Source organism: Oncorhynchus tshawytscha, linkage group LG21, assembly GCF_018296145.1.
Source record: "Oncorhynchus tshawytscha isolate Ot180627B linkage group LG21, Otsh_v2.0, whole genome shotgun sequence".
NCBI lineage: Eukaryota > Metazoa > Chordata > Actinopteri > Salmoniformes > Salmonidae > Oncorhynchus > Oncorhynchus tshawytscha.
In genome coordinates, this window is record NC_056449.1 from 30,317,519 (window position 1) to 30,343,856 (window position 26,338).

The following is a 26,338-nucleotide window of genomic DNA, read 5'->3' on the forward strand; positions in this document are numbered from 1 at the left end:
AATCTACATACAATACTTTCCAAATCGTGTCAAATCAATTGAATTTACCACAGGTTGACTCTAACCAAGTTGTAGAAACTTCTCAAGGATGATCAATGGAAACAGGATGCACCTGCGCCATTTCCAGTCTCATAGCAAAGGGTCTGAATACTCAGGTAAAAAAGATATATAGATATATATATATTGTATAAATTAAAAAATCTCATTAATATATATTTTTTTTTTGCAAAAAAAAAAACCGTTTCCGCTTTGTCATTATGTGGTATTGTGTGTGGATTAATGAGATTTTTTTAGTTATTCAATTTTAGAAATACAGGTTGTAACTTAACAAAATGTGAAAAAAGTGAATACTTTCCAAATGTACTAAATACTCAAGGCCCTGGGGGCTGTAGGGGGAACCTGGAATAGAGCATTTAAAAGATACTCAAGGCCCTGTGGGCTGTAGGGGGAACCTGGAATGGAGCATTTAGAAGATACATAAAGGGAAGTGAAAGTAATTAAAAACAGTGGTTGTGATGTCATTCAGAACAGATTTGAAAAAACTGTCTGCATGATTGAGGAAAATCATTTATTTCATTCTATATGCTACAAAGACAAAAGCAATATCTTAGCTAGATGATTAATTGACAGACAAAATGGTTTTGCACAAAATATCCACAATATAATCAATAGGCCTACATTAGTTTCATGTTTAAATCAAATAATGATAAACTACTATAGAGAACAAAATGGGAAATTAAAGTAAATAATTATAATAATTGAATTCTCCTCTCCTGTATGTTTTCGATCTCTGTAACATGTAACGGTATAACATTATACTGAACCTGTAACAATAATGCCAGAACCACAACACCTATCAGTTGAAAAGTGAAGGCATTTACAATGTATCAAAACCATGATCCTATACAGTATATGACCAGTATATGACTGATGTTAAAGGACAGCTGCTGAATGAATAATACAACACATTATATTACAACACATTCCAATCAGAATAATACATGTATCAGTTAATAGATCACATTTGATCAAATGCCACTATTGTTCTAGTGGGTGAAGCTACAATGTAACAACATACAGCATTGTGACTCACAGTTCTACATTAGATTTCCATGAGTTCCATTCTGATGGTTGTTATGGTGATCAGGTGATCTCAGCCTCACTCTTCTTCAACATGATCACCTGTTCAACACAGAAGTAGTTCATCATGTGATGTGATCCAAGATGGCATAGCAGACGTCTTTTGTCCTCGTCTTGTCGTGTCCCGTATATATATATATATTTAGAACTTTTTTCACATACATTTTTTAAATTTCCATCAACTCACCTTCAAAACTCTCCTGCAACCCGCCTCACCAATTTATATTTATAAAAAAGTATTATTTACCTCAAATCTGTAATCCTCCAAGAAGCTAGCCAGAAACTCCAAGAAGCTAGCCAGAAACTAGCCAGAAGCTAGCCAGGAGCTAGCCAGAAGCTAGCCCAGAAGCTAATCCAGAAGCTAGTTCAGAAGCTAGTTCAGAAGCTAGTTCAGAAGCTAGTTAGCTTCTTTACTGGCAAATCGTTAGTATTCAGCTAACCACGGTTTGTGGTCATCAGCTATCCTTTAGCTCGAAAATCTATCGGCAGTTTTGTACGGCGCAGCTTGGCTCGGAACGGAACATACCGGACCAATTTTTCTCTCCATGTCCCTGGATTTCAACCACTCTCTGGACATTCATACCTGGATCTCACAGCTAGCTAGCTGCTATCTGCATGACTATCGGCTTTCGTCTATTCCGGAGCAAACATCAATTATTCCGGAGCTAGCCAGCTCCGTCAATCACTCCTGAGTTCCATCAATCACTTCTGGGCTGCAGTCACCTATCCGGACCCGTTTTACTGCCTACGCGGAGCCCCACCGGGCCTTCACAACTGGACTGCCGACGTTATCTACCCGAAGGAGTTATCCAGCTGGCTCCTCCGTCGCGACGTTACCTGAACGCCCATCTGCGGCCTGCTAACCGTTAGCTGTCTTACCGGCTGCTATCTGAATAGACAATCGGACAATTTATTTGTTTATTTGTATTATTATTACATTTTCTTCTTGGGCCTCTATAACTATATCTATTGTTTTTATTTTTGTTGTTGTTGTGTGATTTGGATTAATCCCCTCTACCACACGGAACCCCACTAATCTACTGACGGAACGCAAGAGGTGGCTAATAACAGACCTCCATCCTATGCTAGCTTGCTACCGATGGCCTGGCTAGCTGTCTAAATCGCCGTGACCCCCAACCAACCTCTCCACTCACCGGACCCTTTTGATCACTCGACTAAGCATGCCTCTCCTTAATGTCAATATGCCTTGTCCATTGCTGTTCTGGTTAGTGTTTATTGGCTTATTTCACTGTAGAGCCTCTAGTCCTGCTCACTATACCTTATCCAACCTATTAGTTCCACCACCCACACATGCAATGACATCTCCTGGTTTCAATGATGTTTCTAGAGACAATATCTTTCTCTTCATCACTCAATACCTAGGTTTACCTCCACTGTACTCACATCCTACCATACCTTTGTCTGTACATTATACCTTGATGCTATTTTATCGCCCCCAGAAACCTCCTTTTACTCTCTGTTCCAGACGTTCTAGACGACCAAATCTTATTGCTTTTAGCCGCACCCTTATTCTACTCCTCCTATGTTCCTCTGGCGATGTAGAGGTGAATCCAGGCCCGGCAGTGCCTAGCTCCACTCCTATTCCCCAGGCACTCTCTTTTGACGACTTCTGTAACCGTAATAGCCTTGGTTTCATGCATGTTAACATTAGAAGCCTCCTCCCTAAGTTTGTTCTATTCACTGCTTTAGCACACTCTGCCAACCCGGATGTTCTAGCTGTGTCTGAATCCTGTCTTAGGAAGACCACCAAAAATTCTGATATTTTAATTTCAAACTACAACATTTTCAGACAAGATAGAACTGCCAAAGGGGGCGGTGTTGCAATCTACTGCAGAGATAGCCTGCAGAGTTCTGTCCTACTATCCAGGTCTGTACCCAAACAATTTGAACTTCTACTTTTAAAAATCCACCTCTCTGAAAACAAGTCTCTCACCGTTGCCGCCTGCTATAGACCACCCTCTGCCCCCAGCTGTGCTCTGGACACCATATGTGAACTGATTGCCCCCATCTATCTTCAGAGCTCGTGCTGCTAGGCGACCAAAACTGGAACATGCTTAACACCCCAGCCATCCTACAATCTAAACTTGATGCCCTCAATCTCACACAAATTATCAATGAACCTACCAGGTACCTCCCCAAAGCCTTAAACACAGGCACCCTCATAGATATCATCCAAACCAACTTGCCCTCTAAATACACCTCTGCTGTCTTCAACCAAGATCCCAGCGATCACTGCCTCATTGCCTGCATCCGTAATGGGTCAGCGGTCAAACGACCTCCACTCATCACTGTAAAACGCTCCCTGAAACACTTCAGCGAGCAGGCCTTTCTAATCGACCTGGCAGGGGTATCCTGGAAGGATATTGATCTCATCCCGTCAGTAGAGGATGCCTGGATATTTAAAAAAAATGCCTTCCTAACCATCTTAAATAGACATGCCCCATTCAAGAAATTTAGAACCAGGAACAGATATAGCCCTTGGTTCTCCCCAGACCTGACTGCCCTTAACCAACACAAAAACATCCTATGGCGTTCTGCATTAGCATCGAACAGCCCCCGTGATATGCAGCTGTTCAGGGAAGCTAGAAACCATTATACACAGGCAGTTAGAAAAGCCAAGGCTAGATTTTTCAAGCAGAAATTTGCTTCCTGCAACACTAACTCAAAAAAGTTCTGGGACACTGTAAAGTCCATGGAGAATAAGAACACCTCCTCCCAGCTGCCCACTGCACTGAAGATAGTAAACACTGTCACCACTGATAAATCCACCATAATTGAGAATTTCAATAAGCATTTTTCTACGGCTGGCCATGCTTTCCACCTGACTACTCCTACCTCGGTCAACAGCACTGCACCCCCAACAGCAACTCGCCCAAGCCTTCCCCATTTCTCCTTCTCCCAAATCCGTTCAGCTGATGTTCTGAAAGAGCTGCAAAATCTGGACCCCTACAAATCAGCCGGGCTAGACAATCTGGACCCTTTCTTTCTAAAATTATCTGCAGAAATTGTTGCCACCCCTATTACTAGCCTGTTCAACCTCTCTTTCGTGTCGTCTGAGATTCCCAAAGATTGGAAAGCAGCTGCGGTCATCCCCCTCTTCAAAGGGGGACACACTCTTGACCCAAACTGCTACAGACCTATATCTATCCTACCATGCCTTTCTAAGGTCTTCGAAAGCCAAGTCAACAAACAGATTACCAACCATTTCGAAACTCACCATACCTTCTCTGCTATGCAATCTGGTTTCAGAGCTGGTCATGGGTGCACCTCAGCCACGCTCAAGGTCCTAAATGATATCTTAACCGCCATCGATAAGAAACATTACTGTGCAGCCGTATTCATTGATCTGGCCAAGGCTTTCGACTCTGTCAATCACCACATCCTCATCGGCAGACTCGACAGCCTTGGTTTCTCAAATGATTGCCTCGCCTGGTTCACCAACTACTTCTCTGATAGAGTTCAGTGTGTCAAATCGGAGGGTCTGCTGTCCGGACCTCTGGCAGTCTCTATGGGGGTGCCACAGGGTTCAATTCTTGGACCGACACTCTTCTCTGTAAACATCAATGCAGCTCTTGCTGCTGGTGAGTCTCTGATCCACCTCTACGCAGATGACACCATTCTGTATACTTCAGGCCCTTCTTTGGACACTGTGTTAACAACCCTCCAGGCAAGCTTCAATGCCATACAACTCTCCTTCCGTGGCCTCCAATTGCTCTTAAATACAAGTAAAACTAAATGCATGCTCTTCAACCGATCGCTACCTGCACCTACCCGCCTGTCCAACATCACTACTCTGGACGGCTCTGACTTAGAATACGTGGACAACTACAAATACTTAGGTGTCTGGTTAGACTGTAAACTCTCCTTCCAGACCCATATCAAACATCTCCAATCCAAAGTTAAATCTAGAATTGGCTTCCTATTTCGCAACAAAGCATCCTTCACTCATGCTGCCAAACATACCCTTGTAAAACTGACCATCCTACCAATCCTCGACTTTGGCGATGTCATTTACAAAATAGCCTCCAATACCCTACTCAACAAATTGGATGCAGTCTATCACAGTGCAATCCGTTTTGTCACCAAAACCCCATATACTACCTACCATTGCGACCTGTACGCTCTCGTTGGCTGGCCCACGCTTCATACTCGTCGCCAAACCCACTGGCTCCATGTTATCTACAAGACCTTGCTAGGTAAAGTCCCCCCTTATCTCAGCTCGCTGGTCACCATAGCATCTCCCACCTGTAGCACACGCTCCAGCAGGTATATCTCTCTAGTCACCCCCAAAACCAATTCTTTCTTTGGCCGCCTCTCCTTCCAGTTCTCTGCTGCCAATGACTGGAACGAACTACAAAAATCTCTGAAACTGGAAACACTTATCTCCCTCACTAGCTTTAAGCACCAACTGTCAGAGCAGCTCACAGATTACTGCACCTGTACATAGCTCACCTATAATTTAGCCCAAACAACTACCTCTTTCCCAACTGTATTTTATTTATGTATTTATTTATTTTGCTCCTTTGCACCCCATTATTTTTATTTCTACTTTGCACATTCTTCCATTGCAAAACTACCATTCCAGTGTTTTACTTGCTATATTGTATTTACTTTGCCACCATGTGAAGGAGCTAGGAGTCAGCTTATGTTTTCCACGTTTTCCCCAAGGTGTCTGCAGCATTGTGATGTGTTTGTAGGCATATCATTGGAAGATTGACCATAAGAGACTACATCTACCAGGTGGTCGCTTGGTGTCCTCCGTCGCAATTATTGCGTAATCTCCAGCTGCAGTATTTTTCAGTTTTCTTCTGATGAGAAGGCAACTGCCACCACTGATAGATTATCGAATAGATATGTGAAAAACACCTTGACGATTGATTCTAAACAACGTTTGCCATGTTTCTGTCGATATTATGGAGCTAATTTGGAAAACAGTTTGGCGTTGTAAGTGACTGTATTTCCGGTGTTTTTCTTAGCCAAACATGATGAACAAAACGGAGCTATTTCGTCTACACAAATAATCTTTTTGGAAAAAATGAACATTTGCTATCTAACTAAGAGTCTCGTCATTGAAAACATCCGAAGTTCTTCAAAGGTAAATTATTTTATTTGAATGCTTTTCTTGTTTTTGTGAAAATGTTGCCTGCTGATTGCTAGGCTTAATGCTATGCTAGGCTATCAATACTCTTACACAAATGCTTGTGTAGCTTTGGTTGAAAAGCATATTTTGAAAATCTGAGATGACAGTGTTGTTAAAAAAAGGCTAATTTTCATGAATAGGAAACGTTGCGTTATGGTAATGAGCTTGAGGCTATGATTACGCTCCCGGATACGGGATTGCTCGACGCTAGAGGTTAAGTTGGTATCTTTCATGTATGATTTAATGAAAGTTAGATTTTTATAGTAATTTTTATAGTAATTCATTTGAATTTGGCGCTCTGCATTTTCTCAGGCTTTTTTTACTTTACTTCCACAACTTCAACAACTTATGTCTCCCTCTCTCTCTCGAAGAGACTTTATGGGTCCATCATGTGTGTAAATATTTATTTGTATGTGTTTTATGATTCATATACACTTGTCATCTTCAAACAACCTTTTGATCTAGTATTTTCTACAAAGAGAGGGAGATCCATCAGAATAGGCTCTACCATTTTGTTTGTTTGCATCTACAGTATTAGTCTTTTCCACGTGCAAGGCTTTCATGGACGGGAATTGTGATTTTTTTTTTATGTTTGAGGAATTTAAATTATGGGATTTCTGTTGTTTTGAATTTGACGCCCTGCAGTTTCCCTGGCTGTTGACGAGGTGGGATGCTACCGTCCCACATACCCTAGAAAAGTTAAGAGCAGTTGGAGGCCACGGAAGGAGATTTGTATGGCATTGAAGGTTAGTTAACACAGTGTGCAAAGAAGGCCCAGAAGTGTACAGAATGGTGTCGTCTGCGTAGAGGTGGATCAGAGAATCACCAGCAGCAAGAGCGACGTCATTGATATATAGAGAGAAAAGACTTGGCCCGAGAATTGAACCCTGTGGCACCCCCATAGACACTGCCAGAGGTCCAGACAACAGGCGCTACGATTTGACACACTGAACTCTATCAGAGACGTAGTTGGTGAACCAGGCAAGGCAATCATTTGAGAAACCAAGGCTGTTGAGTCGGCCAATAAGAATGCAGTGATTGAGTCGAAAGCCTTAGCTAGGTCAATGAATACGGCTGCACAGTAGTCTCTTATCGATGGCGGTTATGATATCGTTTAGGACCTTGAGCGTGGCTCTGACCAGCTCTGAAACCGGATTGCATAGCGGAGAATGTACGGTGGGATTCGAAATGGTCAGTAATCTGTTTGTTAACTTGGCTTTCAAAGAGCTTAGAAAGGCAGAGTAGGATATATATACTGTATGTCTGAAGCAGTTTCGGTCTAGAGTGTCTCCGCCTTTGAAGAAGGGGATGACCGCACTTCTACACCTGCATTGCTTGCTGTTTGGGGTTTTAGGCGGAGTTTCTGTACAGCACTTTGTGATATTAGCTGATGTGAGAAGGGCTATGTAAATAAATGTGATTTGATTTGATCGCAGCAGCTTTCTAATCTTTGGGAATCTCAGACGATATGAAAGAGAGGTTGAACATTCTAGTAATAGGGGTTGCAACAATTTCGGCAGATAATTTTAGAAAGAGGGGGTCCAAATTGTCTAGCCCGGCTGATTTGTAGGGGTCCAGATTCTGCAGCCATTTCAGAACATCAGCTGTCTGGATTTGAGTGAAGGAGAAAAGGTGGGGGCTTGAGCAGGTTGCTGTGGAGGGTGCTGGGCAGTTGACTGGGGTAGGGGTAGCCAGGTGGAAAGCGTGGCCAGCCGTAGAGAAATTATTATTGAAATTCTCAATTATAATGGATGTATCGATGGTAACAGTGTTTCCTATCCTCAGAACAGTGGGCAGCTGGGAGGAGGTGCACTTATTCTCCATGGACTTTACAGTGTCCCAGAACGTTTTTGAGTTTGTATTACAGGATGCAAATTTCTGTTTGAAAAATCTAGCCTTAGCTTTCCTAACTGCCTGTGTATATTGGTTCCTAACTTCCCTGAAAAGTTGCATATCACGGGGGCTATTTGATGCTAATGCAGAACGCCACAGGATGTTTTGTGCTGGTCAAGGGCAGACTGGTCTGGAGTGAACGAAGGGCTATATCTATTCCTGGCTCAATTTTGTTTATTGGAGCATGCTTATTTAAGATGGTGAGGAAGGCACTTTTAAAGGATAACCAGGCATCCTCTACTGACGGGATGAGGTCAATATCCTTCCAGGATACCCCGGCAAGGTCGACTAGAAAGGGCCTCCCGCAGTGGTTAAGGGCGCTGTATTGCAGTGCCAGCTGTGCCATCAGAGTCCCTGGGTTCGCGCCCAGGCTCTGTCGTAACTGGCAGCGACCGGCAGGTCCATGGGGCGACGCATTATTGGCCTAGCGTCGTCCGGGTTAGGGAGGGCTTGGTCGGTAGGGGTGTCCCTGTCTCATCACGCACCAGCGACTCCTGTGGCGGGCCGGGCGAAGTGCTCGCTAACCAAGGTGTTTCCTCTGACACATGGGTGCTTCTGGGTTGGATGCGCGCTGTGTTAAGAAGCAGTGCAGCTTGGTTGGGTTGTGTATCGGAGGACGCATGACTTCGTCTCTCCCGAGCCCATACGGGAGTTGTAGGGATGAGACAAGATAGTAGCTACTACAACAATTGGATACCACGAAATTGGGGAGAAAAAGGGGTAAAAAATTTTTAAAAGAAAGGCCTGCTTGCTGAAGTGTTTTAGGGAGCGTTTGAGAGTGATGAGGGGTGGTCGTATGATCGCAGATCCATTACGGATGCAGGCAATGAGGCAGTGATCGCTGAGATCTTGGTTGAAAACAGAAGAGGTGTATTTGGATGGCGAGTTAGTTAGAATGCTATCTATGAGGGTGCCCATGTTTACGGATTTGGGGTTGAACCTGGTAGGTTCATTGATAATTTGTGAGAGCATTATTTGTAAAATGGCCGGGGTGTTAAACCTCTACTGACTCCCCACCCCGCATGCGGGAGCGTAAATCATCGCTTGACACTAATTCGCATAACGCAACGGACATAAATATCCCTAGAAAATATTCCTACTTTCCACTTCCACTTCTACTAAGAGGTAATATAATATAGTACACACAGTGTTCAGTGTTCAGAATACTCACCTAATTGGTCTTGGTGGGTCTTCCTGGGTATCCTGGTTTCACCTAAACAGACAGTTATCAACACTTAAAACATGATGTATCAAACAGTTACACACTTTATGGTTCAAAGAGCACTTTAAACATGGTTCAATCAGAGCTTTACAACATGGTTCAATCAACACAGTTTACAACATACAGTTATCATTACTTAACATGGTTCAATCAGAGCTAAAGTTATCAACACTTTACAACATGGTTCAATCAGAGATAGTTAGCCAAATACATTTAAACTCAGTGTTTCAAAATTCCTGACATTTAATCCTAGTAAAAATTCCCTGTTTTAGGTCAGTTAGGATCACCACCGTATTTTAAGAATGTGAAATGTCCGAATAATATTCGAGAGAATGATTTATTTCAGCTTTTATTTCTTTCATCACATTCCCAGTGGGTCAGAAGTTCACATGCACTCAATTGGTGTCAATTTGGTAATCAATTTGGTAGCACAGCCTTTAAATGATTTAACTTGGGTCAAACATTTTGAGTAGCCTTCCACAAGCTTCCCACAATAATTTGGGTGAATTTTGGCCCATTCCTCCTGACAGAGCGGGTGTAACTAAACCAGGTTTGTAGGCCTCCTCGCTCTCACACACTTTTCAGTTCTGCCCACAAATTTTCTATGGGATTGAGGTCAGGGCTTTGTGATGGCCACTCCAATACCTTGATTTAGTTGTCTTTAAGGCATTTTGCCACAACTTTGGAAGTATGCTTGGGGTCATTGTCCATTTGGAAGACCCATTTCCGACTAAGCTTTAACTTCCTGACTGATGTCTTGAGATGTTGCTTCAATACATCCACATAATTTTCCTCCCTCATGAAGCCATCTATTTTGTGAAGTGCACCAGTCACTCATGCAGCAAAGCACCCTCACAACATGATGCTGCCACCCCTGTGCTTCACGGTTGGGATGGTGTTGTTTGGCTTGCAAGCTTCCCCCTTTTTCCTCCAAACATAATGATGGTCATTGTGGCCAAACAGTTCTATTTTTGTTTCATCAGACCAGAGGACATTTCTCCAAAAAGTACGATCTTTGTCCCCATGTGCAGTTGCAAACTGTAGTTGGGCTTTTTTATGGCGGTTTTGGAGCAGTGGCTTCTTCCATGCTGAGCAGCCTTTCAGGTTATGTTGATATTGGACTCGTTTTACTGTGGATATAGATACTTTTCCTTCAGCATCTTCACAAAGTCCTTTGCTGTTGTTCTGTGATTGATTTGCACTTTTCGCACCAAAGTACGTTCATCTCTAGGAGACAGAACAGAATGTGTCCCAGGGATTAACTTGTGGAGGTCTACAATTCTTTTTCTGAAGTCTTGGCTGATTTCTTTTGATTTTCCCATGATGTCAAGCAACGAGGCACTGAGTTTGAAGGTAGGCATTGAAATACATCCACAGGTACACATCCAATGGACTCAAATGATGTCATTAGCCTATCAGAAGCTTCTAAATCCATGGCATTTTCTGGAATTTTACAAGCTGTTTAAAGGCACTGTCAACTCAGTGTATGTACACTTCTGACCCACTGGAATTGTGATACAGTGAATTATAAGTGAAATAATCTGTCTGTAAACAATTGTTGGAAAAATTACTTGTGTAATGCACAAAGTAGATGTCCTCACCGACTTGCCAAAAATAGTTTGTTAACAAGAAATGTGGAGTGGTTGAAAAATGAGTTTTGTGAACTTCCGAGAGCTACAGTTATCAACACTTTACAATATTTTTCAATATGATTCAACATTGGAGTCTAATGTCCATTGCTCGGTGAGTGTTTATAAGGAAGATAATTGGAGATGTTGTTCCCACTGTGACTATTAAAACCTACCCTAACCAGAAACCATGGATGGATGGCGACATTCGCGCAAACTGAAAGCGCGATCCACAGCATTTAACCATGGAAAGCGGACTGGCAATATGGTTGAATATAAACAGTCTAGTTATTCTCTCCGCAAGGCAATCAAACAAGCAAAATACTGGTACAGGGACAAGGTGGAGTCGCAATTCAACAGCTCAGACAAGAGACATATGTGGCAGGGTCTACAGGAAATCACAGACTACAAAAACAGTCACGTCACGGACACCGACTTCAAGCTTCCAGACAAACTATACACCTTCTTTGCCCGCTTTGAGGATAATACAGTGCCACCGTCGCAGATCGCTAACAAATACTGTGCTCCGCCCCTCTCCTTCTCAGTGGCTGACGTGAGTAAAACATTTAAACGTGTCAAACCTCGCAAGGCTGCTGGTGCCGACGGCATCCCTAGCCGCGTCCTCAGAGCATGCGCAGACCAGCTGGCTGGTGTGTTTACAGACATATTTAATTAGTCCCTATTCCAGTCTGCTGTCCCCACATGCTTCAAGAGGGCCACAATTGTTCCTGTACCCAGGAAGGCAAAGATAACTGAACTAAACGACTACCGCCCTGTAGCACTCACTTCTGTCATCATGAAGTGCTTTGAGAGACTAGTCAAGGATCATATCACCGCCACCTTTCCGGCCACCCAAGACCCACTTCAGTTTGCTTAAAAGGGCCACAGATGACGCAATCGCCATTGCATTGCCTTATCCCATCTGGACAAAAGTAATACCTATGTAAGAATGCTGTTCATTGACTACAGCCCAGCATTCAACACCATTGCTCATCATCAAGCTGGAGGCCTCAACCCTGCAACTCAGCCCTGAACAACTGGGTCCTAGACTTTGACGGGCCGCCCCCAGGTGGTAAAGGTAGGAAACAACAGCTCCACTTCGCTGACACTCAACACTGGAGCCCCACAAGGGAGTGTGCTCAGCCCTCTCTTGTACATTCACCCACGACTGTGTGGCCATGCACGCCTCCAACTCAAACTTCAAGTTTGGAGAAGACACAAGTAGTGGGCTTGATCACCAACAATGACAAGACAGCCCACAGGAGTTAAGTTCTAGGGCGTACACATCACAGGCAAACTGAAATGGTCCACCCATACAGACAGTCTGGTGAAGAAGGTGCAACAGCACCTCTTCAACCTCAGGAGGCTGAAGAAATTTGGCTTGTCACCCAAAACCCTAACAAACCTTTACAGATCCAGCCCGACAGAAGGCTCTCGATTGTGTATCACAGCTTGGTACAGCAACTGCACCTTTCTCAACCGCAAGGCTCTCCAGAGGGTGGTGCCATCTGCACAACGTATCACCGAGGGCAAACTACCTGCCCTCCATGACACCTACAGCACCCTATGTCACAGGAAGGCCAAAAAGATCAAGGACAACAATGACCCAAGCCACTGTCTGTTCACCCCGGTATCATCCAGAAGGCGAGGTCAGTACAGGTGCATCAAAGCTGGGACCGATAGACTGAAAAACAGCTTCTATCTCAAGGCCATCAGACTGTTAAACAGCAATCACTAACTCAGAGAGGCTGCTGCCTACATTGAGACCCAATCACTGGACACTTTAAACAAATTCTTCGGGATAGGGGGCAGAATCCTGAATTTCCACCTGTCTATGGGCACGTCCCATAGTAAACTGCCTGTTACTCAGTCCCAGAAGCTGGATATGCATATGATTAGTACCATTGGATAGAAAACACTCTGAAAACACTCTTTCCAAAACTATTAAAATAATGTCTGTGAGTATAACAGAACTGATATGGCGAAAAACCCGAGAATAATGGCTTCCACTAGATGCTGGACGAACTACAGTTAAACACAACAGGGTTCAGTCAGAGCAAGTTATCAACACTTAAAAAAATTCAATCACAGCAACACTTTACAACAGAATTCAATGAGAGATACAGTTCAACCCACAGTATTGTCAGTCATTGTGATATAATTCTGATTTACAACAGGTATTCTGTTGGAATGAGGTGATCCTGTATAAACTCAGGTTCTCACCTTGAGTCCTGCTCCTGCAGCATTTCACCAGCAGTATGATGGTCACCAGCAGGTAGGGAGACCCCACCAGTAGACTACACAGCAGCCTGGGTAGAGACATGGACAACACTGGGACTGCTGGAGATGGAATGGGAGTTGGACCTGCATCTGGAGAAAGAATGAGACCTGTATTATGAGCACATTTACAGGTAGGGAGACTTGAAGAAAAACAAAATCAAGAAAATTGACACCCAGGCTTTCACACACACACACACACACACACACACACACACACACACACACACACACACACACACACACACACACACACACACACACACACACACACACTTTGAATTCTGTTCATACATGTCAAATATTCAGTATATTTGCAAGTTTAGTTACAGAAAATACAGTGTAAGAAATGTTACTACCGCATATTGAAGCAATAAGGCCCGAGGGGGCGTGGTATATGGACAACATATCGGTACAGGATGGCAACAACTGCCTGAGTTACACCAGGAACGCACAATCCCTCCATCAGTGATCATACTGTCCGCAATAGGCCGGGAGAGGCTGGACTGAGGGCTTGTAGGCCTGTTGTAAGGCAGGTCGTCACCAGACATCACCAGCAACAACGTCGCCTATGGGCACAAACTGACCACCGTCGGACCAGGCAGGACTGGCAAAAAGTGCTCTTCACTGACAAGTCACGGTTTTGTCTCACCAGGGGTGATGGTCGGATTTGCGTTTATTATCTTCGAAGGAATGAGCATTACACCGAGGCCTGTACTCTGGTGCGGGATTTGGAGGTGGAGGGTCCGTCATGGTCTGGGGCGGTGTGTGCATCATCGAAGTTTGTTGTCATTGCAGGCAATCTCAATGCTGTGAGTTACAGGGAAGACATCCTCCTCCCTCATGTGGTACCCTTACTGCAGGTTCATCCTGACATGACCCTCCAGCATGACAATGCCACCAGACATACTGCTCGTTTTGTGCATGATTTCCTGCAAGACAGGAATATCAGCATTCTGCCATGGCCAGCAAAGATCCCAGATCTCAATCCCATTGAGCATGTATGGGACCTGTTGGATCGGAGGGTGAGGGCTAGGGCCATTCCCCCCAGAAATGTCAGGGAACTTGCAGGTGCCTTGGTGAAAGAGTGGTAACATCTCACTGCAAGAACTGGTGCAGTCCACAAGGAGGAGATGCACTGCAGTACTTAATGCAGCTGATGGCCACACCAGATACTGACTGTTACTTTTGATTTTGACCCCCCCCTTTGTTCAGGACACAGGGAACAGGGAACTTGTTCAGTTTATGTCTCAGTTGTTGAATCTTGTTATGTTCATACAAAAATTTACACATGTTAATTAAGTTTGCTGAAAATAAACGCAGTTGATAGTGAGTGGACGTTTCTATTTTTGCTGGGTTTCTTAATAGTATTTGTGGACATACCATGTACTGTGATGTTGACAGCATTGCTGTGTTCTCCAGACCCAGACTCACACCAGTACACTCCACTGTCTGATGTTATGAGTGACACGATGCATGAAGACCCTTGTTGTTTTCCCCAGTCAGTATTACACTCTGAAAGGTTTCTTCTCTCGGAGTTCCTCACCACTCTCCATCCAGCAGAGTTCCCCTGAACCTCACAGCTCAGAGAGACAGACTCATATTCAAAGAACTGAGATCTGTCAGGACTGACAATCAGAGAGGCTAGAAGAGAGAGATCTGAGAGAGAGAGATCTGAGAAAGAGAGGAGCGGGAGAGAGAGGAGCGGGAGAGAGAGAGAGATTGAGTTATTCTGCAAAACTAAAATTAAAGGTGGATAAATGTAGATAAACAGATTTTATTTACATTTATACAGCGTAATACCTTCCTCATCAAAAGCTTCAAACCAAATCAAATTCCATACCTAAAATGTTGATTTTGGACAAAATTATCAGAATGGATTATTACCAAGGGCTATCAAGAAAATACCTTCTAACAAACCAGAACCTGCAAAAGAAACACAGCGGAACCTGGAAATACCATCAAACCCAAAAGTGAGTGAGTAATGTTCAGTCTGAAGAAACTTCTGAAGAGTAAAAGACAATCATCTCTAGGTAATTCTGTTATATAAAGAGTTGTAAATAAGTATACTATGCTACCAAGCTGCTAGGACAAAACAGACCTGCCTGCAACTTCAATTAGCACTGAGGTGTGACGTGAGAATACTCTTGAGCTTATGTAACAGTATAACTTTAGACCGTCCCCTCGCCCATACCCGGGCGCGAACCAGGGACCCTCTGCACACATCAACAACAGTCCCGCACGAAGCATCGTTACCCATCGCTCCACAAAAGCCGCGGCCCTTGCAGAGCAAGGGGAACCATTACTTCAAGGTCTCAGAGCAAGTGACATCACCGATTGAAATGTTATTTAGCGCGCACCACTGCTAACTAGCTAGCCGTTTCACATCTGTTACATTAACAATGGAGAGTTTCAATGCCTCCCAAATGTAGAGGCCTTTGACGCCCCTATGGCTTATCCCTGTGCAGATGTCATCCCAGTACAGTACCCCTTGGGTATTAAAAATAACACTGCACGGAATAAGTACAAAAGTAATGGTGCAGTTCCAGCAGGACTCTTACGGGATCAAAGTGAGAACACAGCAGAAAAAAGCTCTCTCTGTGACGACTCCCCATCCTGAGTCTTCAAACTGTCCTGCAGAAAGGTCACCCCACCCAGTACTGAACACACCCAGGTCCCACAACTGCTCCTCCATCATTAAGAGGGATAAATTCACAGAGCAGGAGAGAGACATGGTGGAGCTCAGAGCTAGTCCACACAATCCAGACAACAAACCCACAAAACAGACCAACACAACAACCCCCCCAACAAGACCCGGAGGGCAGAAGGTGGAGATGGACGGCTGTCTGAGAGCTAGCTGCTCTACAGACTGAGGTGAGAGAACTGGAGGAGAGAGATAAACACATGGAACAGCTAACAGAGGAAAACACAGCCCGGCTAACAGCACTGATGGAGGAGAGAGAGGAAGTCACGGCACAGCTCACAGCACTGAAGGAAGAGGTGAGAAAGCTGAGGTGTGACAGAGCAGAACACTCCTCCAGAGAAGCCTGCAGAACAGCCCACCTCAGACCCGGACCACAACCTCAACACCACACAACCAACACATTACCCACCAATAAAATAGACCCCCCGTCTCCCCATGTCAGCTCCCCCGATTAGAACCCCCACACCACCACACTGTACACTGCCCTAACCCATCTGGACAAGAGGAATACCTATGTGAGAATGCTGTTCATCGACTACAGCTCGGCATTCAACACCATAGTACCCTCCAAGCTCGTCATCAAGCTCGAGACCCTGGGTCTCGACCCCGCCCTGTGCAACTGGGTACTGGACTTCCTGACGGGCCGCCCCCAGGTGGTGAGGGTAGGCAACAACATCTCCACCCCGCTGATCCTCAACACTGGGGCCCCACAAGGGTGCGTTCTGAGCCCTCTCCTGTACTCCCTGTTCACCCACGACTGCGTGGCCACGCACGCCTCCAACTCAATCATCAAGTTTGCGGACGACACAACAGTGGTAGGCTTGATTACCAACAACGACGAGACGGCCTACAGGGAGGAGGTGAGGGCCCTCGGAGTGTGGTGTCAGGAAAATAACCTCACACTCAACGTCAACAAAACTAAGGAGATGATTGTGGACTTCAGGAAACAGCAGAGATTTGCTAACTGGTTACTGTGGTAATTTCAAACTAAAGGGATTTGTGATTGTTTGGCAATAATAACACTTCTATCTACGGGGTTGTTGTACTTTTGATGGGGAGTTAAAATACTGAGGTGCATGTACAAAACTATTTGTGACATTTTGCCTGTTGCTACATTCTTTGTGCTGCAGTTTAGAGAGGACTACGGTTTATCTCCATCTTCTGTTCCGGTTGAAGATCTTTGAGCTTTGCTCATTGTTGGGACATGAGGTTAGTGTTTGTGTGGTGTTAGCAGTGAGAGAATTTTGGGACAGTGTGGATTGGCAACCTGGACTTATCTTCTCCCCTGGTAGGTTTAGTAAAGTGTGTCCATTATGACACACATTGGTAAGTGTTAGCTCTTTGTTGTTTTGTGTGGTGACCGTGGCTCGTGCAGTTGTCTCGAGAGCACAGCTCTGGCCCGAAGAGGTAACCAGCTCGCTGGAAGCTTTTTCTTTGACAACTAAAGTGCATAAATACCCACTGCCAGTAACTGCATGAAGTCTAGGGTTTAACTAGTAATAAGTCTGGGGAAGATCCGTTTGTTTTTTCCCCTCTCCTGTGTGGTTGACGCTGCTTCTGTTTTAGTATGGTTTGGGGTGAGAGCAGGTTGTTGTTCATCCATAGTTGGTTGACTGACTATGGCTAACATTGTGGAATTCTTCGAAGTCCTGAGGGAGAAGCTTTTGAGTTGCTATACTAAATACCAATTGTTGTGAATTGCGACATAACATTGGGTGATGATAAACATCTGAAAAAGACGGTTAAGTCCATACTAAAGGCCAACTTGATCGAATCCGGGTACATTTCGGTCCACTACAAACACCCCTAATCCAGTCTTATCTTTTGAACAGGGAACTGTTGCTACGACTAGAGCATAATAGGCTGAAACAGCAACAAGCCTTGGAAAAGGAGTTGTAGGTAGAAAGGCTTAAACCTCTTGGGGCGCTTGCGTCCCACTTGGGCAAAAAACAGGGAAATGCAGCGCAGCAAATTTATAAAAATCAAACTTTCGTTAAATCACACGTGTAAGATACTCAATTAAAGCTACACTCGTTGTGACTCCAGTCAACATGTCAGATTTTAAAAAGGCTTTTCGGCGAAAGCATAAGAAGCTATTATCTGATGATGGCACAATAGTAAACAAAGGAGTTGGCATATTTCAACCCTGCAGGCGCTACATAAAACGCAGAAATAAAATATAAAACATGCATTACCTTTGACGAGCTTCTTTTGTTGGCACTCCAACAATATGTCCCATAAACATCACAATTGATCCTTTTGTTTGATTAATTCTGTCCATATATATCCAAATGTCCATTTATTTGATGCGTGTTTGATCCAGAAAAAAACAGCTTCCAAACAACTTCTAAACTTCTAAACGTTGCCAAAATATTTCAAACTACTTTTGTAATACAACTTTAGGTATTTTTAAACGTTAATAATCAATCAAATTGTAGACGGGGCAATCTGTGTTCAATACAGGAAGAATACAAGCCATGCTCCTTTTCACGTCTTGCGCAACTCTCAACAGTGTTACGTCTTTCCTAGATGGCCTTCTTCATTGCACAAATTAATAACCTCAACCAAATTCCAAAGACTGGTGACATCCAGTGGAAGCGGTAGGAACTGAAAACAGGTTCCTAAGAAATATCATGTGCCAATGAGAACTCAGTGAACAGAAAGAGACAACAAACAAAAAATATTCTGAACTGTTAGTCCTCGGGGTTTTGCCTGCTACATAAGTTCTGTTATACTCCGACATGATTCAAACAGTTTTAGAAACTTCAGTGTTTTCTATCCAAATATACTAATAATATGCATATCTTATATTCCTGGCATGAGTAGCAGGAAGTTGAAATTGGGCACGCTATTTATCCAAAGAGTGAAAATGCTGCCCCCTATACCTTAAGAAGTTAAACAAGAAATGGAGTGTACCAAACTGACGCTGCAACAAGTCCGTTTAGATTTGGTCAGAGACACTCTCTGCCATCCCTTAATGACAGTTACGGTGATTTATCCAGAGGTCGTGCTCAGCCTTACTTACGTAAAACTTGAAGCTCCTGCTGAAATTCAGTGAAAAGGAACCAGAGTTATTTTTTCATTGTTTGAGTAGCAGATTCCAGGGATTGACCTGACACCGACCATACGTTGTTGCAATGTGTGCTAACTGGGAAAGCACTAGAGCTCTTAACGTTTCTGACAGCCAAACCTATGACAAAGTTAAAGCTGCTGTGTTGCCTATGAGTTAGTTCCTGAAGCGTTTCGAACTTGATGAAAAAAAGCTGACAGACTTATGTTGAGTTTGCACGGGATTTGCACACCCAGTTGGATGTTACAATCTATGAGCAGTTGTGCAGTTTAGTTTTGCTGGAGCAGTTCAAAGATTCTCTGACCGCCTTGCCACATACATACACTACCATTCAGAGAACTCAGAGAATGAAAGTGCTCAGACTTTCCCCAAAGTGTTTACTGCTTGTGCAATGAGTGGCGCTGATTCCATGTCTGAGTCTGGTGTAGGGACAGAACATGGCCAAGATGTTCAAATGTTCATAAATTACCAGCATGGTCAAATAATAGGTCTGGGACAGGTAGCACGTCCGGTGAACAGGACTGGCCACCCCTCATAGCCTGGTTCCTCTCTAGGTTTCTTCCTAGGTTTTGGCCTTTCTAGGGAGTTTTTCCTAGCCAACGTGCTTCAACACCTGCATTGCTTGCTGTTTGGGGTTTTAGGCTGGGTTTCTGTACAGCAAGTGCTATATAAAGAAATTTGATTTGATTTTGTTGGTGGGCCATATACAGTGGTCCATCAGGTTTCGGAGCTGAACTACGTGGTTGCAACTCCTCAAAGGAAAAAGGCTATACATGTGAAGTTGTTGAAGCCTTCCATCCCATCCTCTATTGCCTCAGTCTTGCCTGTACCTGCAGTGGACACAAAACCTGTTGTTTTGATGAGTTCAGGGCTGGGGGGGTTGCTTAGCCAAGATGGTGTCCTAGAAGGTTAAAGAATTCAGTCTCTGGGTGGTTTGGATACTCTACTTGTCTGTTCCTTGTTGTGCCGAGCTGGTGAATTTGATCGTTTCCCATGCCAATAGCTGGTTAGTCATAAGATTTACTACTTTATTTTATTTACAGACACTCCTCCTTATTGACGTTGGTGATGCCTATCCAGCAATGGTTTTACCGTGTGTCGTTTGAGAAACAAACATTTGAACTCATTCATTATATGCTTGATAATGGGTTAGGGTTAGGCTAACCCTTGTGTTGTGGTTCATAAGCAGGATAGAACATTTTGGTTTTACTACCGAAAAGTTAAGTGTGACAACCTGATTCCGACCCACTTCCCTGCATTTTATTTAATAGTTAAGAACCAATTCTTATTTACAATTTACCACTTCAACGCCTTATGAACAGGGTTGTTTCTGGTTTGGAGGGATGTGCTGTGTACCTCAATGATGATGTACCTTGATGTAGCTGTGTACAGTGACACACGGGAATACTTGTGCTGTACAGCAGCGCTGTTTAGTCGCCTGGCAGAAGTTCAACTTACCATTAACTTGGTAAAGTGTGAGTTTGGTAAAGTTGTCGGTCAGGGGAAAAGTACAGCCAGTACCCGTTAAAGTTGTTTCTGTTATCAAGTCTTTTTGATAATTTTAATGACATCACAAAATAGACATTAATTTCCCATATTCCATCCCTCATTTGAATTATGGCCCTATGTCCAGATGACGAGTACATGCCAAACATGGGCATCCGGGCTGGACATCCTGTTCCTGTCGTCACGTGTTAGATGGTGTGTTATTTTATATCTATATTGCATCTATTCCTTTGAAGTTGTCATGCTGATTGATGTCTAGTGTTACGGATACAGGTATCCTGTGTCTGTGTGTATATGTATCCTGTGTTGTTTTCTCTCCTTCTCCCCTCACAGGTGAAAATCATCACTCCACAATCAGTCTCCAATCCAATCATCAATCAGAAGACACACCTCCTCCTGTTTCCTACCCTATCACAGTTCCTTTCCCTTGGTTTAAAAACCCCATCAGTTGTTTGCTCTAGAGCTCAATCTCTCTGTAAATGCCATGTCTGTAGGTCTGTGTTTCACTCTCTTGTGTATTAACCTCTTGTTTGAGCACCTCCATAGCACTTTTTCATCACCTGTGAGTATTGTTTTGGTTATGGTGTTTGTTTGTTTGCTGGTGGGAAAAGGGGAAACCAAGACAAGTCGCTCATGGGCATACACTACCCGTAGGTAGACTTTGTTAAATACACTAGTTAGAACTGGGCGGACCACCCACTGTATTTTTGGTTAGCTGTTGTTAAAGTAGGCTAGTCTAGCTTAGGGGTGTTTTTGAATACTTATTGTTTCTTTCCTTGGGTCCAGCTCAGCCCCTTTTCCTGCTCCCCCCCATTACCGTGTGTTTACAAATAAACCTTGAGTTTGACAGTAGATTTCAGTTGTCGTGGTTATTTCGTTCTCACTTTTACTTTGTCACACTATAATGTCACACTATAATTTGCATGAGTTATGTTACGGGTCTCATTACCATCCCCCCTAGACTGTCGGGCCAAAAGGAATTCGTAACATCTAGGTACCTGGTTGAACTGGGGGGGTCTGTGTTTGAACCTTTGAAAGAGAATGGCCCCACACCCCCTATGTTATTGCCCTTAGGGTTGCTATCTATGAAGCAGGACAAGGTCCCTTGGCATTGTGTACATTTCAAGCTTTCAACAACAACAAAACATCTATCTAAATAATGTTTCTCAGCGTAACACACTGTTGAGTTTCCTATTTAGTTCTCTTTATATGTACATGCACAGAGCTTCCAGGTGGCTCCAGCCTATGGATGTTCGGTGCATGTACACCGGGGAGATTATTTATTTTATTTTTATTTCACCTTTATTTAACCAGGTAGGCTAGTTGAGAACAAGTTCTCATTTGCAACTGCGACCTGGCCAAGATAAAGCATAGCAGTGTGAACAGACAACACAGAGTTACACATGGAGTAAACAATTAACAAGTCAATAACACAGTAGAAAAAAAAGGAGAGTCTATATACATTGTGTGCAAAAGGCATGAGGAGATAGGTGAATAATTACAATTTTGCAGATTAATAACACTGGAGTGATAAATGATCAGATGGTCATGTACAGGTAGAGATATTGGTGAGCAGAAAAGTAAATAAATAAAAACAGTATGGGGATGAGGTAGGTAAAAATGGGTGGGCTATTTACCGATAGACTATGTACAGCTGCAGCGATCGGTTAACTGCTCAGAGAGCAGATGTTTGAAGTTGGTGAGGAATATAAAAGTCTCCAACTTCAGCGATTTTTGCAATTCGTTCCAGTCACAGGCAGCAGAGAACTGGAATGAAAGGCGGCCAAATGAGGTGTTGGCTTTAGGGATGATCAGTGAGATACACCTGCTGGAGCGCGTGCTACGGATGGGTGTTGCCATCGTGACCAGTGAACTGAGATAAGGCGGAGCTTTACCTAGCATGGACTTGTAGATGACCTGGAGCCAGTGGGTCTGGCGACGAATATGTAGCGAGGGCCAGGCGACTAGAGCATACAAGTCGCAATGGTGGGTGGTATAAGGTGCTTTAGTGACAAAACGGATGGCACTGTGATAAACTGCATCCAGTTTGCTGAGTAGAGTGTTGGAAGCAATTTTGTAGATGACATCGCCGAAGTCGAGGATCGGTAGGATAGTCAGTTTTACTAGGGTAAGTTTGGCGGCGTGAGTGAAGGAGGCTTTGTTGCGGAATAGAAAGCCGATTCTTGATTTGATTTTCGATTGGAGATGTTTGATATGAGTCTGGAAGGAGAGTTTACAGTCTAGCCAGACACCTAGGTACTTATAGATGTCCACATATTCAAGGTCGGAACCATCCAGGGTGGTGATGCTGGTCAGGAGTGCGGGTGCAGGCAGCGAACGGTTGAAAAGCATGCATTTGGTTTTACTAGCGTTTAAGAGCAGTTGGAGGCCACGGAAGGAGTGTTGTATGGCATTGAAGCTCGTTTGGAGGTTAGATAGTACAGTGTCCAAGGACGGGCCGGAAGTATATAGAATGGTGTCTGCGTAGAGGTGGATCAGGGAATCGCACGCAGCAAGAGCAACATCATTGATATATACAGAGAAAAGAGTCGGCCCGAGGATTGAACCCTGTGGCACCCCCATAGAGACTGCCAGAGGACCGGACAGCATGCCCTCCGATTTGACACACTGAACTCTGTCTGCAAAGTAATTGGTGAACCAGGCAAGGCAGTCATCCGAAAAACCGAGGCTACTGAGTCTGCCGATAAGAATATGGTGATTGACAGAGTCGAAAGCCTTGGCAAGGTCGATGAAGACGGCTGCACAGTACTGTCTTTTATCGATGGCGGTTATGATATCGTTTAGTACCTTGAGCGTGGCTGAGGTGCACCCTGACCGGCTCGGAAACCCGATTGCACAGCGGAGAAGGTACGGTGGGATTCGAGATGGTCAGTGACCTGTTTGTTGACTTGGTTTTCGAAGACCTTAGATAGGCAGGGCAGGATGGATATAGGTCTGTAACAGTTTGGGTCCAGGGTGTCTCCCCCTTTGAAGAGGGGGATGACTGCGGCAGCTTTCCAATCCTTGGGGATCTCAGACGATATGAAAGAGAGGTTGAACAGGCTGGTAATAGGGGTTGCGACAATGGCGGCGGATAGTTTCAGAAATAGAGGGTCCAGATTGTCAAGCTCAGCTGATTTGTACGGGTCCAGGTTTTGCAGCTCTTTCAGGACATCTGTTATCTGGATTTGGGTCAAGGAGAACCTGGAGAGGCTTGGGCGAGTAGCTGCGGGGGGGGCGGAGCTGTTGGCTGAGGTTGGAGTAGCCAGGCGGAAGGCATGGCCAGCTGTTGAGAAATGCTTGTTGAAGTTTTCGATAATCATGGATTTATCGGTGGTGACCGTGGCAGCTGGGAGGAGGTGCTCTTGTTCTCCATGGACTTCACAGTGTCCCAGAACTTTTTGGAGTTGGAGCTACAGGATGCAAACTTCTGCCTGAAGAAGCTGGCCTTAGCTTTCCTGACTGACTGCGTGTATTGGTTCCTGACTTCCCTGAACAGTTGCATATCGCGCGGACTATTCGATGCTATTGCAGTCCGCCACAGGATATTTTTGTGCTGGTCGAGGGCAGTCAGGTCTGGAGTGAACCAAGGGCTGTATCTGTTCTTAGTTCTGCATTTTTTGAACGGAGCATGCTTATCTAAAATGGTGAGGAAGTTACTTTTAAAGAATGACCAGGCATCCTCAACTGACGGGATGAGGTCAATGTCCTTCCAGGATACCCGGGCCAGGTCGATTAGAAAGGCCTGCTCACAGAAGTGTTTTAGGGAGCGTTTGACAGTGATGAGGGTGGTCGTTTGACAGCGGCTCCGTAGCGGATACAGGCAATGAGGCAGTGATCGCTGAGATCCTGGTTGAAGACAGCAGAGGTGTATTTGGAGGGCCAGTTGGTCAGGATGACGTCTATGAGGGTGCCCTTGTTTACAGATTTAAGGTTGTACCTGGTGGGTTCCTTGATGATTTGTGTGAGATTGAGGGCATCTAGCTTAGATTGTAGAACTGCCAAGGTGTTAAGCATATCCCAGTTTAGGTCACCTAACAGAACAAACTCTGAAGCTAGATGGGGGCGATCAATTCACAAATGGTGTCCAGGGCACAGCTGGGAGCTGAGGGGGGTCGGTAGCAGGCGGCAACAGTGAGAGACTTATTTCTGGAGAGAGTAATTTTCAAAATTAGTAGTTCAAACTGTTTGGGTATGGACCTGGAAAGTATGACATTACTTTGCAGGCTCTCTCTGCAGTAAACTGCAACTCCTCCCCCTTTGGCAGTTCTATCTTGATGGAAAATGTTATAGTTGGGTATGGAAATCTCAGAATTTTTGGTGGCCTTCCTGAGCCAGGATTCAGACACGGCAAGGACATCAGGGTTAGCAGAGTGTGCTAAAGCAGTGAGTAAAACAAACTTAGGGAGGAGGCCTCTGATGTTGACACGCATGAAACCAAGGCTTTTTCGATCACAGAAGTCAACAAATGAGGGTGCCTGGGGACATGCAGGGCCTGGGTTTACCTCCACATCACCCGCGGAACAGAGGAGGAGTAGAATGAGGGTGCGGCTAAAGGCTATCAAAACTGGTCGCCTAGAGCGTTGGGGACATACTCATGTTTACATACTGTACTCGATATCAGCTACTGTATCTTGCCTATGCTGCTCTGTACCATCACTCATTCATATATCCTTATGTACATATTCTTTATCCCCTTACACTGTGTATAAGACAGTAGTTTTGGAATTGTTAGTTGGTTATTACTGCATTGTCGGAACTAGAAGCACAAGCATTTCGCTACACTCGCATTAACATCTGCTAACCATGTGTATGTGACAAATAAAATTTAATTTGATTTGATTTGGACAGAATAAAAGGAGCAGATTTCTGGGCATGGTAGAATATATTCAGGGCATAATGCGCAGACAGGGGTATGGTGGGGTGCGGGTACAGCGGAGGTAAGCCCAGGCACTGGGTGATGAGAGAGGTTGTATCTCTGGACATGCTGGTTGTAATGGGTGAGGTCACCGCATGTGTGGGAGGTGGGACAAAGGAGGTATCAGGGGTATGAAGAGTGGAACTAGGGGCTCCATTGTAAACTAAAACAATGATAACTAACCTGAACAACAGTATACAAGGCATATTGACATTTGAGAGACACATACAGTGAGGCATACAGTAATCACAGGTGTTGAATTGGGAGAGCTAGCTAAAACAGTAGGTGAGACAACAACAGCTAATCAGCTAGCACAACAACAGCAGGTAAAATGGCGATGACTAGGCAGGGAGGGGTCGGATTAACTACACACAGAGCCTGAGTGCAGCTGGGGCCGACAGATAAAACATAAACAAGCAGAATGGAGTACCGTGATTAATGGACAGTCCAGCATGCATCAGCTATGTAGCCAAATTGATCAGTGTCCAGGGGGCAGCGGTGGATGGGGCAGGGAAGCTGGACTGGCGAGTATTAACCAGGTAAGGTAAAAGCCGCTAGCAGTGGCTAACAATGACTAAATAGCTTGTAGCTAGTTAGCTGGTTAGCTTCTGGAGGTTCTTGAGTGTGTTCTAAAAATTAAAAATAATAGTGATTCCGTATCACATTGGGTGAGGCAGGTTACCGGAAGGTATTATCAAATTAAAAATCGAAAAGAGATTGAAAGTAAATATGGGTCCAGTGAGTGTTTGGGACGCGGCGATTCAGATGGTTAGCAGGCCTGTGCTAACAAGCTAACAGTTAGTAGGCCGGGGCTAAACA

At 44.4% G+C, this 26,338-nt stretch overlaps 1 protein-coding gene across 1 annotated transcript in view; it reads right to left on the reverse strand.

The window, feature by feature from the left end:
* Positions 1-573: 573 nt before the first annotated feature.
* Positions 574-26,338, reverse strand: part of LOC121840378 (Fc receptor-like protein 5) — a 72,753-nt gene continuing 46,988 nt past the window's right edge. Inside the window, exons 6-9 of the mRNA XM_042303310.1 lie at positions 14,705-14,995; positions 13,268-13,414; positions 9,366-9,407; positions 574-1,182 (exon numbers count right to left, since the gene is read on the reverse strand). Coding sequence (XP_042159244.1) covers positions 1,160-1,182; positions 9,366-9,407; positions 13,268-13,414; positions 14,705-14,995 — 503 coding nt within the window. The 3' untranslated portion in view covers positions 574-1,159. The remainder of the gene's footprint in view (positions 1,183-9,365; positions 9,408-13,267; positions 13,415-14,704; positions 14,996-26,338) is intronic.